This window comes from Athene cunicularia (assembly GCF_003259725.1).
Source record: "Athene cunicularia isolate RWA chromosome 6 unlocalized genomic scaffold, athCun1 chr6_part1, whole genome shotgun sequence".
In the NCBI taxonomy this organism is placed as follows: domain Eukaryota; kingdom Metazoa; phylum Chordata; class Aves; order Strigiformes; family Strigidae; genus Athene; species Athene cunicularia.
This window is the reverse complement of record NW_020799105.1, coordinates 2,637,268-2,656,292: the sequence shown is the minus strand read 5'-3', so window position 1 is coordinate 2,656,292 and position 19,025 is coordinate 2,637,268. Positions and strand designations below refer to the sequence as shown.

Here is a 19,025-nt window from a genome sequence, read left to right as displayed (position 1 = left end):
CCCCCCTTCAGGATAACATGCTTTTTTGCGACTCCTGTGATAGAGGGTTCCACATGGAGTGCTGTGACCCACCACTTTCCCGAATGCCAAAAGGTGATAATAAAAATCCTTTAAATGAAAATACTTTCATTCACAGTCTTTTCTCATATTAAGTGACCAAAAGCTCTTGAGCATGCTAATTATTTTTGCATTGGTAAACAGTATGATTTCAGCCATGTCAAAGCCACTTTTATTTTTCTTCACTTGAGTTTTTTTTGTCTCAGGAAAATAGTAAAGGTCTGTGGTCAGCTGACCAGGTGAATTCTCTGTGAATTGAGTTGTTGGCCAGTTTATTGAAGGTGAAGTTTTGTGAAGGCTGTTAAAATGTTTGGAGCATATACACTGACAAAGAAATCTAGCGCAGGTGAAAGAGCCTGCTTCTTCATGCCTTCTGTAAGAGTAATTTAAAAAACAGACGAAACACCTATACCCACGTCTTCAGGTTCTCTAATCTCTAAATTTCTGATATATGGCACCTCTTACTTCTGCTTTCGCATCTTTATGGCTTTCCCTATTTAATCTTAAAAGTGATACTAAAGACTTTTTCCAGCTTTTTTTTTTTTCTCTCCCAAGTCCCCAGCCTTATAACACTTATTTAAGTGTTCAGATATGGTCATCTAATGTTAAAAGGTTACCAAATTGAAGTTGTTGTATATTAAACATACCTGTGCATGATCTGGTCTTTTCTTGAGTGCACTGTGGCCTAGACTGCTTTGTAACACACATGTGATTTCTCCCCCCCCTCCAGTCTTAATTGTTCCTGAAGAAAGTTCTAGGTAATATAAGGAGGGACAAGTTAGAACAGAAATTCTTTTAAGAACCCATTTGCTCACAATGTTTTCTGTGATCCTTATTACTTTTTTTTCTGTTCCACTTTCATGATGCACTTTTGTCTTCAGAAATTTCAAAGCATGGGTAGAAGTGGATCACTTTTCTTTGTCCACTTCTCCTTTCCCATGTCTTGTTCATAAGATAATTTGTTGACCTTGTATACATGGCATGTATCTTGGTAGACACCTGCAGTACAGATTAAACTGTGTACTATTAAACTTTTTCCTTTATGTAGGGATGTGGATTTGCCAGGTCTGTAGACCAAAGAAGAAAGGGAGAAAGCTACTTCATGAGAAAGCTGCCCAAATAAGGCGACGATATGCAAAACCTATTGGACGACCGAAAAATAAACTAAAGCAACGAATGTTGTAGGTTTCTTTTGAATTTTTTGTGGTAAATGTTTCTAAGAATGTAGTCAGGTAAGAGTTGATGGAGATTCAACTACAGTTTTTAATGCTATTTCAAGTTGGGGAAGGTATGTGATGAGTATTCTAGTATATGCCTTTCAGCACAATGGCCAACAACAGCTTAATTACAGTGGGTGCTTTCTGTGTCATGTCAGAATATGATGAAAAAACTTCCTGAACTTATGTTTCTAGATCCCATAATTTTTTAAAAAAACTTGTACCTATAGCAGATACAAATAAAAGTCTGCATGATAACATATGCCACAGCTATCTTTTAAGTGTAACTTCAAATAATTGAAGTACATACAAAATCTATGCTAAGTGGATAATAGTGAGTTATTCCAACTTCAGAAAACTGTTCTGCTCAAAGACCTACTCAAAAGTTGTATAAAAATGACTTTATTAGTTAATCAGCTCACAAAACCCACTCCAAAATGAAAATTATGCAAGAGCTACAGAAGTTCTAGCTTCAGTGGTACTCTGGAAAAAATTATTGTTTGAATTCTGCTGTTAAGCTGCCACTGGTTACTAGGGAAGAGGTTGCAGTTCCTCTTGCTTCTTGGGAATGTGTTTATCTAAGACAAGAGAATGCTGTAATTCTTTTGGCATCTATTTTTCCAGGGAACACTGTAGCTGAACATCTTAAGGCTTGGTTGGAGGATTGTTTAAGTAGTGATCAAATGCTGAGTTGACATTACACTGAATGTTAAACAGGAACAGATTCTGTGTTAACTCAAGTAGCATGTTGCCCTCCATCACATGTTCCTATCCACATACACCTTTCTTCTCCTCCTACTTAACTATCTGTTTGGCCATGTCAACTCAGCAGCTGTAAAGCTTTCTGGCTCTATCTACTACTCATTCTGTCATGTGGCTGTTACCCAATCATTTTTCTCTGTAGTCTAAACACCCGTTTGATATTCTTCAGAGTTGCACGGTAGCTGCTGTAAAACTTTGCATTTTGCAAAATAAGGATTTCTAGAGCCAGTGGAGCCAACATGTAAAAACAGAAGGTAAAAAAAAAATGTACTCTCAGTACTAGGATATGGCACACTAGTCAGGTTGATGTACTTGGTGCTGTGCAGCTTGGTATATTCTCTTTCTCTTCTCTCTCTGCCAGGATCTCTTTGTCTTGCCTTTTTGGTCCTTGTCCTGAAGTGCAGTTTATGTTGCTCTAGGAAAGCAGTACAGGACAAGGATGAAGTGTCGTGCTACATGAAAGTAAAAGATATAGTTGTAGTGGCTCATGAGAGCATGCTGTTAAAGGAAGAATGGGTGAAACATTCTTTTACTTCTCCATTCCCTGACTAATAACTTACGAATTTGAAGGTCATTGAAATAGCCATACAACTTTCAGTGTTTTAACTGAAATTCCTATATATCACTGTGTGCATAATAAAAATATTCCATATATCTCTATCTACACTTCTAGTTTTACCCCTTAGAAAACTCCTAAACCTTCAACTTGGAGGTTAGGGTTCTAATACAGTACTGCCATCTTCTCCAAACACATTCCTGATTTGGGTTCCCGCAGTGGATTTAGAAAGAATGTTTGTCTGACAGTAATTCTGTTTCTCCTCCTTCCTCATACATGTAGAACGAAAGTTGGAAGGTTATGAGGGTTTTACTGTTATATTTTGCTAATGGGATTCTGAGATACAACTTTTAAAGTAAATGTCATAATAGAGGATGCAGAAGTTCTCTGAACATTGCATGATGATTGTGAGTATTTTTATAAAGATTTCCTCTTCTTTATAGCACATGAGCATGTTATAGTACTTGTGAGGGTTCTTTGTGTAATAAATATTTTAAATACTGTGGGCACACTTCTGTGACTTCAATGTCTAATAATTATCTGTATAAAGAAAAACAAAGTAATCTTGTATTGGAAGAACAGTGAGTAGGAGATGGGATAAGGGGAGAGACTCTTCCTAATGTAATCCTACTGAAAATTGATCATGGGGTACAGAAAATTACAGTGTCATATGTAAAATTTTGTGGTCACAGGAAATACAGGAAGGTTAGCTAATGCCACTTAAGTTTTTTTGTCTCTACAAAGAAAATTTGTCCAGTAGTACTGCAGTAATTTTTTGCCAGTTAACCATCTGTAGGAAGCCCTTCACAGGCAAATTACTGTGTAGCATTAACTAAAACCAGGTGTGTTTGGCCCCTGGCACTGATGGTGATTACTACATCTGGTAGTGAGAATAGGTCTTGTGATGGACATAAGCTTATGGCACCAAAGGATTCAAAAGGCTTAGAAGTTTTTGGTTTTGTTGCCTCTTAGGAGCTAACCAAATTTAGGGATGTGTGAGTGGAAAAGGGGCTAGTTCTTAAACTGGTGAGCCCTTGGAGTTCAGTAAACCAGATGGTAGCCCCAGGCTGTTCAATCTCCAATTAGAAGCAACCTGTTGGAATTAATTACTTCAGCATCTCAATTAAGAAGGCAAAATCTGTGGAAGAAAACTTTCCACTGCAGAGTAAATAAGCTAACTTCAAAGAGCAAGATGGAAAAGGGAATAGAAGCATTTGATTCAACTGTATAGCTTTGTTTGGATTTGCAATTTGATCATGCCTCCTGATACCTATTTCTTTTACTGCAAATATTTTTAAACTTTGTGTTTCTATATGCTTAAAATGTACTACTCTTCAGCATATCATTCAGTCTTGTTCCTCTCTTCAGTCATTTGCGACCAGCTATCTGTGCTTCTGGTGTCACAAACGTTGGCTTTCAGCATGTTCTTTTTCTTCCTAGCATTTAAATAACATATACCACTCTTAACACCTTCCACGTTAAGCCTGACTGGTTTATGCCTTTTCTTTAAACACCCTTTCCTTAGCTATTTTTAGTTTTGCTATTGTTACAATTTCTAAAGGAAACAGAGTCTATTTTTTTTGTTTTGTTGTAAAGCTCTTCATAAACTACCTCACTTTGCTTTTAGGTCTTTGGTGGTAATTTTTACACTAGTGTTAACATACAGTATGGAAAAAATAGCAGTTTCTTGAAAACTGACTGTATTGCTTTAAAGGACTAATAGACTTTCTCTACAATTCAAACAAATGTAGTCTGAAGTTAAGTGTTTTGATATGCAGTAATTTATTAACACTGAACATGTGTATCTCCTTTGTGTGTACAATAAACTCTGTGGTGATGGATCAGTTGTTGTGCTCGGACACAGGGCATTGGTGTTTTTCCCCAAAGAAGCACACTTCTATGATGCCTAAAAGTAGGTGGGGAGACTATATACTTTGGAGATCCTACTATCCTAGCTGCTTCTATTTATATGTACTGTGGAATGTCTTTTTTAAAAAAAAAGGAGGTGGGGGGAAAAAAAAAAGAAAAAAGGGGGGGGGAGTAGTTGGATGTTATGTCATAATGTGAAATGTATTTCCAAAGTGTATACGTCTTTAAATTTCTTTAGAGATTTTTTTAAGTACAGTGGCATAAGTAACTTGTATAAATTGTACTATTTGGCAGTAGTTACAGACGTTTAATGCTGATTTTCATTTTCCAAATTTTTGCATAGGTCTGTAACCAGTGATGAAGGATCCGTGAATGCATTCACAGGAAGGGGGTCACCTGGTAGGGGTCAAAAGACTAAAGTCTGTACCACACCTTCATCTGGTCATGCTGCATCTGTGAAGGATTCAAGCAGCAGATTGCCTGTTACAGACCCCACTCGGCCTGGTGCCACCACCAAAATCACCACCACCTCCACCTACATATCTGCCTCTACACTTAAAGTTAACAAGAAAACCAAAGGGCTCATTGATGGCCTTACTAAGTTCTTTACACCATCACCTGATGGTCGCAGATCACGAGGTGAAATAATAGACTTTTCAAAGCACTATCGTCCAAGGAAAAAGGTCTCTCAGAAACAGTCATGCACTTCTCTTGTGTTGGCTACAGGTACCACACAAAAGCTAAAACCTCCACCTTCTTCACTTCTACCCCCAACCCCCATCTCTGGTCAGAGCCCCAGTTCACAAAAATCCAGCACTTCCACTTCTTCTAACTCTCCCCAAAGTTCTTCCAGTCAGTCAAGTGTACCCTCCTTTAGTAGCCTTCCTAATAACAGTCAGTTAAAGGGACTCTTTGATGGACTCTCTCATATCTATACCACTCAGGGACAGTCTCGAAAAAAGGGACACCCAAGCTATGCACCACCCAAACATTTGCGTCGTAAACCAGAATTATCTTCCACATCAAAATCTAATAGCTGTTTCTATGGAAAGAAAGAGGTTGGGAGCAGGTTTATTTCTCATGCCTGTACCTCTGGATGGGGTGTGTCTAGAGGACATGCTTTTAAAGCAATTGCTCACCTCAAGAGAACAACTTTCCTTAAAAAGCACAGGAATCTAGGCAGATTAAAGTATAAAGTGACCCCTCAGATGGGGACCCCCTCACCAGGGAAGGGGAGCTTGGCAGACGGAAGGATTAAACCTGATCAGGATGATGGTAAGCAAAGGTCAAAGCGCCAACCAAACCTGCGTCCCGTCCAAACCAAAATTCTTATATTGTCACATAGGTCTTAGCTATTTCTCTTGTTCTTACTTCACTTTCATACAAAAGCAACAAAACTTTGACCTTTTATCTAATGCTGACTAAATCTCTAAAATGTTTTTTTTTCTGACTAATACCACACCACCTTTTTATTATTTTTTGCATCTGTAGTGACACTAGGAGCCCCAAATGCCTTCATAATGTTGCTTATGGCTGTGTAGTACCGCATGAGTAGCCATTTTTCATGCTACTTCCTTGTTCTTCCCTGCCCTTTCTCTGGCAATAGTGCTGTCATCATGATTGTGTGCTGTCAGTGCTTATAACATTGGGCATTTCAATTCATTTCCCTCTGCTCCATTGCTTTTTCATGAACAGTTCCTTCCATCCTGCTAGTCTCCACGACACTTGATCTGTACTGCTGTGAGCTACCTTTTTTATAATTGCTTTTATTTAAGAAAAGAATATATTTATAATGTTTGAATGTAGACTTAGCTTAGCACTGGTCTCCAACTTTAAAGGGCAACTTTTTTCCTCTTATTTTTTTTCTTTTTTACCTTGTAGAGTATACCAGAATTTATCACCTGGCATAGTTCTAGTGATAGAGTATACTCCATTTCATGAGGTTCAAAACTAATTTAGTAAACTGGACTGTAAAGGCTTAGACAGACAGACAAGCAAATACCAAAAATAGCTCATGCAACAGCAAACTCAAAACAAAAAGTGGGGGGAATGTTTAATTTCTGTTATTTGGTAATCCCAAATTTAGTTAAAATAGGGAGTCATAACAGCCATAGTTGCTACAACCCTTTTTAGGAGTATCACTTTGCTAAGGCACATATAGTCTTCATGTCTGTGAATAAATTTTTTGCTGGTTTTAAATAACAGATACTGAAATCAAACTAAGCATCAAACAAGAAAATACGGATGTATTTCTGGTGGGAATCAAGGATACTGTTACACAGGAGGATTTGGAAGTATTTAAGCAGGCTCGAGAACTTTCCCTGGAGGTAAGAATCATGTTGCATAAAATGTAGTTATTTCTGTAAATAAAAACTCACTTAATCTTCACATGTGTATTCATCTTCATTTTTAATATATACCTTTTGATCTAATGTCATGCTTGTTGTGAATTTAATTTGGGATACACTGTATATACACTTATATTCTCCTGGATGGGAGACAAGGCATCATACTGGAGTGGGTCAGATGATAAGTGACACTTAGGACAGATTTTGAAAGATACACTTGAGCATTTTGGGCACAGGAGTACCACTGATAAAGCATAGAGATTAAGCATAGCTGACATCCTGGTCAGGACTGGAGAGGATGTTGGTCGGTAAAAATGTGCCCAATGATTTTTTTTTTTTTCTCTGCAGATAAAGCAACCAATGTAAGAAGTTAAGTCTGTCCCAGCAAATACCGTTTGGTGGGAAACTGGGTTTAGTGAGTTTGTAACTTTATTTTATGCAATTATTTAACACACTTCGAGTTTAAATACTGCAGATTTTTTCTAGCAGTGAAAATATTTGAGCTGAATCTGACTAAAACTATTTATACCAGCTGGTGTTAGTGTTCTTCTTAAACATATGTAGTGGTAAACTAAACCTTGTGGAGACCGAATTGTTTTGTTTGAGGGTTTGGGGTTTTTTGCCAAGGAAGCTGGACATGGCACATGAATCTTCCCATAGCAAACCAGACTTTACTTTTTCTGTGTCCATGAAATGAGCAACCAGTATCTTTGAGAACCTGGGTAGGAAGGGAGGTGCATGTAACATTTCAACTGGTATTTTTTATAAAATTTCATCATAAAAGAGTATGTCTTGTACTTTTTTCAGTAACGGAATTCACTTAGGGTTTTTTTGGTTTGCTGTACAAGAACTGACATTACCTGCTATGGTTCAATGCAGTGACCTTTTTATAGTCTTCATTCAGAGTGTATTAACCAACAAACTCGAACCAAGTTTAAAGATTCAACTTTGTTATTAGTTTGCACTTCCATTTGTTTGGGGAAATTGTTCCCACCTCCTCCTTTTTTTGTCTTTCATAAGCAGTCCAAAAATGCTAGGTGCTAAGACTTCTAAAATTTGTCATTGAAATTCCTTTTCTTTACTCCCACCTTTCTTCCTTCTTTGTATTTACCAGTCCTTCAGGGTCTAGTAGTCATTTTCTGATACGTCAGTATGATAGCCAAGATTAGTATGTGTTAGTGTACTGTTGATTGTTATGAGGTAAATTAAAAGGACTCTAGAAGGGTTATACTTATCTTACGCCTTCTCCCTCATTGTTTTGGCAGAAGGACTGCTTTGAGTTTGAAATAGAACTGTAGAGAATTCCTCGCACTAGGTATTTCAAGAGATGAAAACAGAGGCACTTGTGCTTCTTTTTTGATTGGGCTATGCACCATCTATTTGTACGTGCTTACTTGTATGCACTGCTCATTTAACTTCATGTGTAGTTGTTTGGCACCTAGAAATAAATTTTCACTGTTTATACTTGGCTGTTTGCAGACTTTTGTCCTCTGTCCAGGTTGGAAGAACTTTAGCAACTGATTTGAATATTTGAGGGTTTTCACAGCTTTACTGGGTGAAATTTATGATCTAAAGCTAACTTTCCTTTTTCTAGAAATAATATTTTGCTTTTATTGCACCTGACAGAAACTTGGATGTAAAAGCACTGGTGAAACAAGTGGGCGATACCCTTCAGTGATTGAATTTGGAAAATATGAGATCCAGACCTGGTACTCTTCACCTTACCCACAGGAATATGCAAGGTAGCGAGTTGTCAAGATCATCATACATTGTTGGAATACTTACTAACATGATAATTGTAATTTATTCTCTTATTCTTTTATAATTGTTTATGATCCTTTTTTTTTTTTTTTTTAACTAGTTCTAATCAAAGATTCATGTAAGGCTGTTTTTCCTAGTCCTGCATAAACATAATCTTGGAGTGTGTATTGGCCTGGTTTTGTCTGGGGTTTCTTTGTGGGTGTTTTGGGTTTTGTTTGGTGTATTTTTTTGTGTTGGGTGTTTTGTGCGGGTTTTGTTAAGTTTGTTTTTGGTTTTTAACCACTGCAACCAGGTATGTCCAACTTCTGGCCATGTAGAGCACTTAATCTTGTTTGTCATCCAGAATTTGTTAACCTCCTCTTTCTAGGGACCAGGGAGAAATCTGAACATGATAGATAAATAAAGTCAAAGTGAGCAACTCATGGCAACAGTGTCTCATTTCTGGCCTCCTTTGCCAGGGTGCACCTCGGAGTCAGGCAGAGAGCATGAACTAATATGTGTGCTCAGAAGATCTCTGCTGACTTTTGCATGTGTTGAAAATAAATGTTTTATGAATCCATTGGATCTATGGCACACATGGAGATTTTCAGAACTGTATGTTTATCAAGCTCTACTACTATAACAAAAAAAACAAGTTATGTGGTCTGTTCCAGAAATGCCTTTGTATAGCATTATTGTAGCCTGCCTTTTCTCTCCATCCCACTCGTTCCTAGATATTATCATCTTTGCATGGTGGGAATGAGGGATATATTGTTAATTGGTAATATAAAATCAAGGGCTAAAAAAGTATAGAGTGTGTTTTTATTGCCTATACCACTGCTTTTATAGTGTTAATATTTCATTTCAGTTACTTATTCCCTCCAATTTATATCATATTGTGAAAGAGTTGGTACCTGTTCCATTAAGTTAATTAATCCCAGATAGAGGCATAATGATGGGTAATTCTTAGTATGAGGTGACAGTGGAATCGCATCTGTAGGAGGCAGTGTGGTCCTCAGCTCTGAGTGCAGTGTGATTACATCATACAACAAACAGTTCAAAGTACTTCTTATGCTGTTGATAAAATTTCTTAGAATAGTGTAAACCATGGCTGTGATCCCAGTGTGTCCCAGGATGTGCCAGTAACTTTAGAGCTGATAGATTGTCCTTTGCGCTAAAACTTTGTAGGATAGTTTCTGCAGCAGTCTTCCACTGCTTCAGTAATTTAAGAATGAAGGTAAATAGCCATAAAATTCAATGAAAGGAGTGGTTTCTGGTGTGTAGAACACAGGTCAGCATTGTCTTACATGGGGCATGTGGGTTACTTGTGTGTAGTGGGAACTGAACCCTTCCTGGAAGAATACAGTCATCTGTGTTTCCTGTGTCATGGAGGTGTGTGGAAGGGAGCCTTTCTGCCTGTGTGCAAACAGTTTGGATGGTTTTCTCTGTTCAAGTAAAGAGATAGTTTAGGTGGAGGTGAGGGGGTTCAATTCTGCTCCAGTTTGCAGTCCCACCCAAGTATTTGGAAGACAGTGGAAAGAAAAATAATCTCCTAGCCTTCCCCATGTACAAAAATTAAGGAAGATTAAAGGGAAAGAGATTCTTTGTATTCTTCTGCGTGCCTCCTTTGCCTTTGTTGGAAGAAGGGTGAAACCTGAGGTATGACTCCAATGTGCCTGCATTGGAGACCACAGCAAAAGCTTAGGTAGAATGTGGGAAGGGGGAAATAACTGGGATCTACGGGAGTCTGGACCACAAAACAACTGACTGCAGTCCAACTGTATTGAATTAGCTTCACTCTGCTTGGTTTAATCTGATTTTTTTCTACTATTTCTTTTCTTAATGGCTGATGTGTGTATGTTTAATCATTCACTCTTAATGTGATATTTATTTAAATGTAAGCAGCATGTACTTATCGTACCTTATATTTAAATGGGGAGGGCCTTTCACATTGTGGTAACTTTCTTCTTTACAGAATTCAACAATATTTTTTCTGTATAAAATATCTTTTTGATTTTCATACAGATTACCAAAGCTTTACCTGTGTGAATTCTGTCTTAAATACATGAAAAGTAAAAACATTTTGTTAAGGCACTCAAAGAAATGTGGCTGGTTTCATCCTCCAGCCAATGAAATTTACAGAAGAAATGACCTTTCAGTATTTGAGGTAGGTATATCAAGAAATATAAATTTCTGAAAGTAACCAGTTTGTAGACATTACAGACCAGTTGTAGTACTCATGAAAACTGTAACATACTTAAATACTTCCTTGAAGATTCTCCTTATACTGCAAAAATGAGTCCATCTTTGCTGTCCCACCCTGCCATGTTCCCTTGCTATTCTTACTTTCTTTCCTTGTACTTTGTGCATTAGCCAGCCTCTTAAGATACTTGTATAGCATGCATCTTAGATGGGTACTGCAATGGCAGCCCTTTGACTGGATTGCCTTTACTTTCTCAGCAAAAGTACCTCTTGCACCCATTCATATCTGAAATATGCTATTTGAGTATCTTGGAGGTAGATAGGTTATTTGAGTATCTTGGAGGTAGAGAGAATACTGATAATCTTGTAGATGCTTCCAATGTATAAAAGCAAGCAAACGGTTTCTTGTGTATTGTTCTAAAAATACAAATACAGCTATTAAGTGCTTTTACCTTCCTTTTAGATATTTGAGAAACCTGCCCTGGAACATCCTGGTTGGATGATGGAGGTTCAGTCCAACTTTGGATAGAAAACACTGAATTTAGGAAGTCCACAGTTGATCTTGTAGATATGTATTCTTTTATAATCTACACTATTCTCTTGAGAGACAGCATCTTTTAAACTTTGAAGGCTTTAAGGATACTCTGGACAACAGAATTCTGTTTCAGATGGCATACCTGCACTTATTAAAGCTGTGTGTTAACCTCCACATTCCTGTTTCTCAAGAGCTGTTAAGGATTGCATTTACAGAAAAGACTGCTGGGGTTATTAGGACTTGGTTTGAGGCTGTTTCTCAACAGCAGTATTTAGATGTGTATCTTGATAACTTCTTTTTAATTGCAGGTATCATAGATTCTAATTGAAACTTGTGTTTTCATATTGTATAAATGTCTGGTCTGCCTGGCCACTGCCATTATTGATTCAAGCAATGGTAGATGCAGTCTTGAAGTTCTTACTTAAATTCAAACAAAATCTTAGTATTTGGTTCATTTGTTTGGATTTGTGCTATTAAAAAAACAGCTATCTTTATCAAGATGGATTCCTTCCCGACTTGGACAGGTTTTTATAAAGACTGTAGATCTGACAGCAAAAGACTTAAGTTTTAAACGGACTTAACTCCTTTTCCTATCAGGAAACAAAATTGTCCTAGTCAGTCCAAAATAATTCCCATTTTCTCTATTAGCAGATGCTAAGAATTGTGCAGCATACAATAGGCAAATCACGCTTTCCAGTTTATTTTTATTAGCTACTGCCAACATGTGAATATAAACTTGTTTTAAAAAAAAAAAAAGTAAAATACAGCTGTGAGACAGGGGTGGAGAGGTCAGGGATTGACACAAAAAACACAAGGAAAACAAGGTGCATGTGAAAGCAATGTCCCAACTCTTTCTCCACTGCTTTTATTTCCTTTATTTTAGGTGCTTCAATAAGCATTTCTGTTAAGACTTTCTAAAATTATTATTTTTTTATTTCAAAGGTTAACATCAGTTTATAGTCTGATAACTGTAAGAACTACTCATCAGCTGATAATCCTTCCTTATTGGTACTTTCATGAATTCTGTGCACCTGTTTTCTGTTGGGCAGAATGAAGGGTTTGTGGTTTCCTTCATACTTTCTGGTTTTGAGAAAAATAGAAACGAGTTTGGCATTTAAGATTTATGTGCCTCTGCCCAGAGCATGACTTTGACAGATTTGAGAGAAGACTTTGACATAGTTTACTACTGTGCTATAGCCAAGAAACTTTCGACAGATGCTTGCTTTTGAACTTGAAGTCCCTCTTTTTTTTCTTTTTCTCTTCTCACATTTAAAACTGACGAACAAGCTGTGTTTGCCTGGAATTGAAGAAGCTTTGTACAAATGTTCTTACTGAAAAAGATAGCTTGCATAATTTGGGTTTTCAGGCTTATGACTTAACCAGTGATGAATTCTACTTGCTTCATGTTCGCATTTAATTTGCACACTTGCTAATAAGTGTGAAAAGGAATAAATAATACATGGACAATGGAGTGAGTTGGATGAGAGCTTAATGTATTTGATAGGTTGAGTGCTGTGTTTATTCTTATGCCTTTAGGATCAGTAGCTGTTCATTAAATATTTTTTTTCTTTAACCCAGATAATGCAGCTGTACTGTTGAAGTCATCTTGAAACCCCTAAATATATCCTAAAGGTTGAGCTTTACTCAGATTTGTAACTAGGATTCTTACTAAAAGATGAGTTAGAGTAGAAATATGCCTTCTTTTTCAGCATGGTTTGCATACCATTTAGCTGTCGCTGAAATACAGCTAGTGATTTCATCAAAGAATATCTGTACAAGCAAACCTTTCCATTAAGATGCTTATTTCAATAATGCTGTTGCCTTTGACAGAGCCATCCCTTTCAGGGAGTAACTAATTGATCTAGGAAATCTGCATCTGTGTCTGGCTTTTCTGGAGCTGTCTGAATCACAGCTTGACTCTTTACACTCATAACATACCTAGACTAATTGTAGTAGTTAGCCTGAATGTTTAGTTCTCTCACTCAATGGCATTTTAGTCTGGCACAGAAATTTTGTCTTGTCTAATTTATCTAAAACATTGCTGTGACTGATACATAATTGGCAACTCATTAATTGGCCTTACACTTAAGGATTCAACGTAATGCACTTCATTGGGGGTTTTTTTGTTTTATTTTAATTGTTGTACACCACCACCTTCTAGCAAACCACAGTTTAATGTAGTTTTAGCTAGTACATTTTTATTCTCTGCCAGTCATATTCATTTTCATTCCAGGAACGAAGTGAAAGAGGTAAGTCTGACTTAAACAATGAGTAGATGAAGTTACTTTGTTTAATAAATCTGGATACCTGGAGGATGCTTACACATGAAAAGTAATTAGTACACACTGGAAAATTCTTATGTAATAAGAACCTGGGGCATTTTTCTTCTGATCCTTAATGTGGTTTTCTTTCTGTAACATCATATTGTCCACGTTCCTTATAGGGATATGATTGATTCCATAAGTTGTTTTGTCCTAACATTTTTGTGCCATTGGAAATAACTGCATCTGTCTTGCTTTCTAGGTTGATGGAAATGTGAGCAAAATTTATTGTCAGAATCTTTGTTTGCTAGCTAAGCTCTTTCTGGACCACAAAACGTTGTATTATGATGTAGAACCATTCCTCTTCTATGTCCTTACAAAAAAAAAAAAAAAAAAAGTGGTGTGTGTTTTTATTGTGTAGGGGTTTTTTTAACATTCATAATTTCCTGCTTTCCTTCATACTTGTGCCAACAACAAAGAAAAAAATGTGTAAGCCTGAAATCTTCTCTGTAAATCTCAAATATAATGTGTGTTGTCTCAAATACACTTGTACCTTCTTGTCTCAAAGACTGATGCAAATTGAGAAATTGTATGTGCATTCAACCACGTGCCGTGGGGAGTGGGGTGTTGGTTTGCGGTTTTTTTGTTTGTTTCCAGAATGTGGTGTGGTTTCAGTTGAAAACTGAATCTTTTTCCATTTTTGCAATAATATACCAAGTCTTAACTTCTAAAAGTGCTAGCTGTTTGAAATGTTGATGTGTTTTCATGGTTTTACTGCTAGTTCAAGCTGGCTATTTAGACATAAGTGGCCATGTTCATCTCTTGTGTACAGTGTGATCTCGCTGCACTGAATGTAAGAATGCATTGACTATGGTGGATGTCTTCTTCAGAGTGGATATGTATGTGGATTGTGCTTTTGCTTTAAATTTTAAAGCAATAGATGGCTGCTATAAACAAAAATAATACCCATGTGTACTGTGATGACAAAGATGACCAAAAGTAATGGTGAAGTATAATTGGATGTACCTGCAACAAGAAAAAGCTTCCATTATTGTCCATAAGAATTGTAATGAATTGGTGCTGTTACTCAGAAATTCAGTACTTTTTGCCCCTAGTATCACCACCTCCTATCACCTATATAATTTTCTTTCTTTAAGTGGTGATTTGTATGAAGATACTGTTTTGAAGAAGTCTAAAATTCTTCTCAAATACCTGCATGCTATACAGTGATCTCTTGGGGGTCTGGCCAGTTCCTTCTGAGATGTGGGCCTTGCTGGGATTAAAGTAACAGTGAGATGTATAGGCATGATTTTCACTGTGTCTTACGTCAGTCAGAAGTTCTTGTGGCATACAAACATGTCAACTCTGATATAGGCAAGTATTTTCCAGATTTATTTAAGATACTGCAGGTGTTAAGGTGAGTCACTCTTGATGTTTGTTCCTTTTTTCAGCAAGGATGCATCTTCTTCCCCTGCTTCCCCCCTGTGGCATGTGACCAGACTATCTGTCACATTTGATCACAAATGTTTTAACTACCAAAACTTAGAGGAAAAAAACTTAATCTCAAATTATTTACTGAACTGCATGTGTTCATGTGTTGTTGCTTTTTTTTTTTCTTTTTTTTTTTCTTTTTTTTTAAAGAAAACCTCTGTGTGTGTATGCTCTTGCTGACAGAAATGCTCTGGCTTTTCTTCCATGATTACAAATACATTGCCAGGATATGAACTTTGTACTAGCAACAGTCTTGAGGGTTTAGGAAGCCTATACAGAGGGAATAATTCACCATACTGTAGAAACTAAGATACCTTGCAAAATATGGCTTGGGTATCTGTTCTCACAGCTGAAGAAATGTTTGGAAACCAGCGTACTGGCACGTGATCCTGTCAGTGTCATCACTGGTCTGGTGTCATCTTAGTAAGGAGGCTGAAGTGATAGGTGGTGTCTTAAACTATATGTGCTTGACATGACTTCTTGTCAGTTAATGCTGACCTGGATATTTTTAGTTGACTTATTTGGTCTCCCTGAAAACTACCTTGTGCTGACTTGGGGGTTTTTTTTGGTGTGTGATCTTTTAAAGGTAACAAGATTTGAAGGCTCTTCCTTTTTATTAAATCTGGAAGGACTTATAACCTTATGTTGCTGAAACAGCTCCCTAGTTTAGATTCTTCCTTCTGTTGTCATAATCAGTGTAATATTTGACTCAATTGCCTGTATGTTATATTAGTTCACTCTGTCTGAAAGAGCTCTGGCTTCTGAGTGTTCTGCCTTGATTTGGATTCAGGTGCGAAGCATTCCTCTTTGAAAAATTCAGCATGCTTCAAGTGTAACTTCTTAGTTCTGTGGGTATGGGGTTCCTCCCCTCCACCCTGACTCTATATTCATTTAGAGAAAGAATACAAAATAAAGATGGAAACCAGCAGGCATGTAGTGTAGCAATTGCAGAAAATACAACTTCACCATGTGTATGGATATTATTGTCCACTTTTACATCCTTGACAGAATTGTCAGCGAATCATGAAAATGTTGTCTTACCTTTCTCCTCCTTTACAGTGCTTAAACTTCATTATGCTCTTTAGACAATGTATTTTAATGTTTAAGATGCTGAGCAGTTCACTAATAAAAAGTATTTTGAAGGGTATGTTTGATACTTCCTCCTTATAATGAAGTATTAACATGGAATTATTTGACTTTGGTACTGACCTCATGCATCTGTTCACCTTATTGGGATATTTTACAAGGACGGTGGCAGGTGCAGGCAATTGCCCACTTCAGCAGTGCTTTGACATACTTGATCTGTTTCTCCTTCCCACAGGAAAAGCTTTGCCAGCAGAAGTACAATGTCTCCTGCATAATGATCATGCCCCAATACCAAAGGCAAGGATTTGGAAGGTTTCTCATTGATTTCAGTAAGTGAAGTGTTTTATTTACACTTGTGATCCAGGGAGCTGATGCTGTTACAAGAAATTGTAATACATGAAACTTTATTTAACTCGTTTTATTGTTTATCAATAGATAATGGGATTTCTGTTTATATTTACATTGGATAGAAAAGCTCCCTGAAGTGAAAAACTTACTGCTGCTCTGTTATTGTACTCAAGGAAATTGAGAATGGATCTCTCAGCAGTAATATTAACTCACAAAGCTATTACCCTGAATGAATTGTCTAAATTACTTTCTATTTTGCCTTGCTCATTAGTATAAGAAGCAGCAATTATTTGTGATTATAGCTAAGAAGGTGTGAGTCCAAGGCATTGTCTACATTCTAATATTTCTAACTTAAAATTTTTTAGCTAAAATAAGATGCTTTAGCTGAAGAATTGCCACATAGAAGGAATTTATTTTGTTTTTTGTCTTGAAGTTCATCACTTCCTTAGTGGAAATTGTTATCAATAAAAGTGTAGGTGTGTGTGTACTTACTACTTTATTTTGCTGAGTTGCCTGACCTGTCATAAAGCTTCAAGCACACCTGTTTAAATACAGATTTGTTACTCCCCAAATCTTTAAGCTGCAATGAAACTCCAGACAAAATTCTCTAAAGAAACTTTTCAGTTGAGTGTCCTCAGTACTACAGAATCCAACTTTATACTATAATTTTGAGGGAGGATGATAAAGAATTAGTGTATGTTATCTGTGGTTAGTTTTCACTATTCGTTAAAGCACTGTAGAATTACATGACAATATATTTAATAGGATTCATGCCCTGAAGGTGTATACAAGAATATGAAAATGCAAATAATACATTGCAGTATAACATCAGGCCAAAGACAGTTATTTGTAACTGTAGAGTTTTCAGGTTCTGTGTCTTGTAGTGTTCTACCCAGTATGACTACACTAGAGTTCATAAAGATACTGAGTATGTCTCAGCATTGTATGGCTTTATAAACAGTCTTCACTGTACCCCTGAGTTACTTAAGGATGGTTCTGGACCACTTAATCCACCATTGAAATGTAGCTATCACTGGAGCAGAACACAGCAGCTGTTCCATTGTGTGCCTTCTGCAACCTTTTAGGAAAGGCAGTGAGAAGTACGGCATATTTCTGGAACTTCAGTGAAATTTAAGCTTACTTAGGTAGAAGTTGGCCCTGTTTTAGAATTAGGATCTCTTCTTGCAAAAGGAGATGGGGAACTCTTACTGGTCACAACTGGTAAGTACTTCTAGGCTTTCCCTTTGTTTTTTACTCTGTGGTGTCTTTCAAAAAAAACCACTCTGAACAAACATTCTAGTTGAGTTTGTGGTAGCTATGTGTACAAAACCGATGGTACAGCTATGAAACCTACGGATTACACAGAAGGTCTGGATATGGATATGATGCATATCTCTGGATCTGTGCTCTCTTACTGTGCTATGTGCTTCTTAATCTGGAAAAATCAGTAGGGTATTCTGTCCCTCTTATCCTTCTGCAAAAATCTGGAAGCACATCAGGTTGTTTGAATCATTAGGACTTCTATAACTTGCAATGTGACCTGATGATATCCTTAGCTTTGAAGCTTATCTGGTGCTATTCTTATACCTTTCCTGTTTGTATCACAGGTGTAGGCTGCAGCTGTATACATGCTGGGCGTAGTCCAGAGACCAGCTTTAGCTTCTGCTGTAGTTAACAGACTGCCCACTTCATCCACATGCAGTCAGTCCTTCAGTAGCTTTCCACAGTGTTTTTTCCCTTTGTTTTCTGGACAGAGGTTCCCTTAACTGAACAGGAATCAGACTGTCTCAGTTTCCAAAAGAAGAACCAAGAGGTGGCTGAGAAAGTCTGGCTCTGTAGTGAGTGAGGTGCAAACTAAGTGAAAGGTAGTGAGCTAACTGCTTGTGGCTTTTTTTCCCTAAGGTGTAGAAATGAAGGTCACTTCAAGGCTTGTTTTCTTCTGCAGGATGGAGGCTGCATGCCATTAAATGGGGCAGCCATAGCCTCACTGGGATTAGTGAACCCAAAATCTGTCTTCACACAAACCCCCTTCAAAATCAATTATTTACTTTCTTTAAAAAAATTTTATTTGTGTTTCTACTTCTGATATTGTAATTGATTGACTACCATCTTTGTGGTTCACCCTTTCTGTTCACTTTTGGTCTCTTGAGAATATGTTGCTCTAACTGGCCTGAGAAGATGGGATATAACATAAAACCCTAGTTATTATTCTAAACTTGAACAGAGCAAGTTTACCATAATTTAAACCATTTTTTGCCAATAACATTATCTAGATTGTCATGTTCTCATAAATATAGTAGAAGATAAATTTTATACTCTGTTAAGTCTTCATTTGTTATGCGGTAACACATCTAAACTGCTCTATCTTGAAATCTGTGAAGCGGTCACTGGTACTTGTCTCTTTTCTAACAGTAACCAGAATAGGTTTTAGACTAAAATAATAAAAATGTAACTGAGCGAGTAATTTTCAGAATATGATTGTTACCACTTAAGGGGAGGGTCTCAAGAACTGAGTGCAAGCAGTTGACTGCTCTCATTACTTTGTATACATAC

At 37.1% G+C, this 19,025-nt stretch overlaps 1 protein-coding gene across 1 annotated transcript in view; it reads left to right on the top strand.

Moving 5' to 3' along the window:
• Positions 1–19,025, top strand: part of KAT6B (lysine acetyltransferase 6B) — a 116,746-nt gene that overhangs the window by 64,271 nt on the left and 33,450 nt on the right. The window contains exons 5-13 of the mRNA XM_026851465.1: positions 12–93; positions 1,106–1,238; positions 4,805–5,736; positions 6,667–6,788; positions 8,436–8,551; positions 10,575–10,716; positions 13,810–13,944; positions 15,435–15,452; positions 16,360–16,453. Of these exons, the coding sequence (XP_026707266.1) occupies positions 12–93; positions 1,106–1,238; positions 4,805–5,736; positions 6,667–6,788; positions 8,436–8,551; positions 10,575–10,716; positions 13,810–13,944; positions 15,435–15,452; positions 16,360–16,453 (1,774 nt within the window). The remainder of the gene's footprint in view (positions 1–11; positions 94–1,105; positions 1,239–4,804; positions 5,737–6,666; positions 6,789–8,435; positions 8,552–10,574; positions 10,717–13,809; positions 13,945–15,434; positions 15,453–16,359; positions 16,454–19,025) is intronic.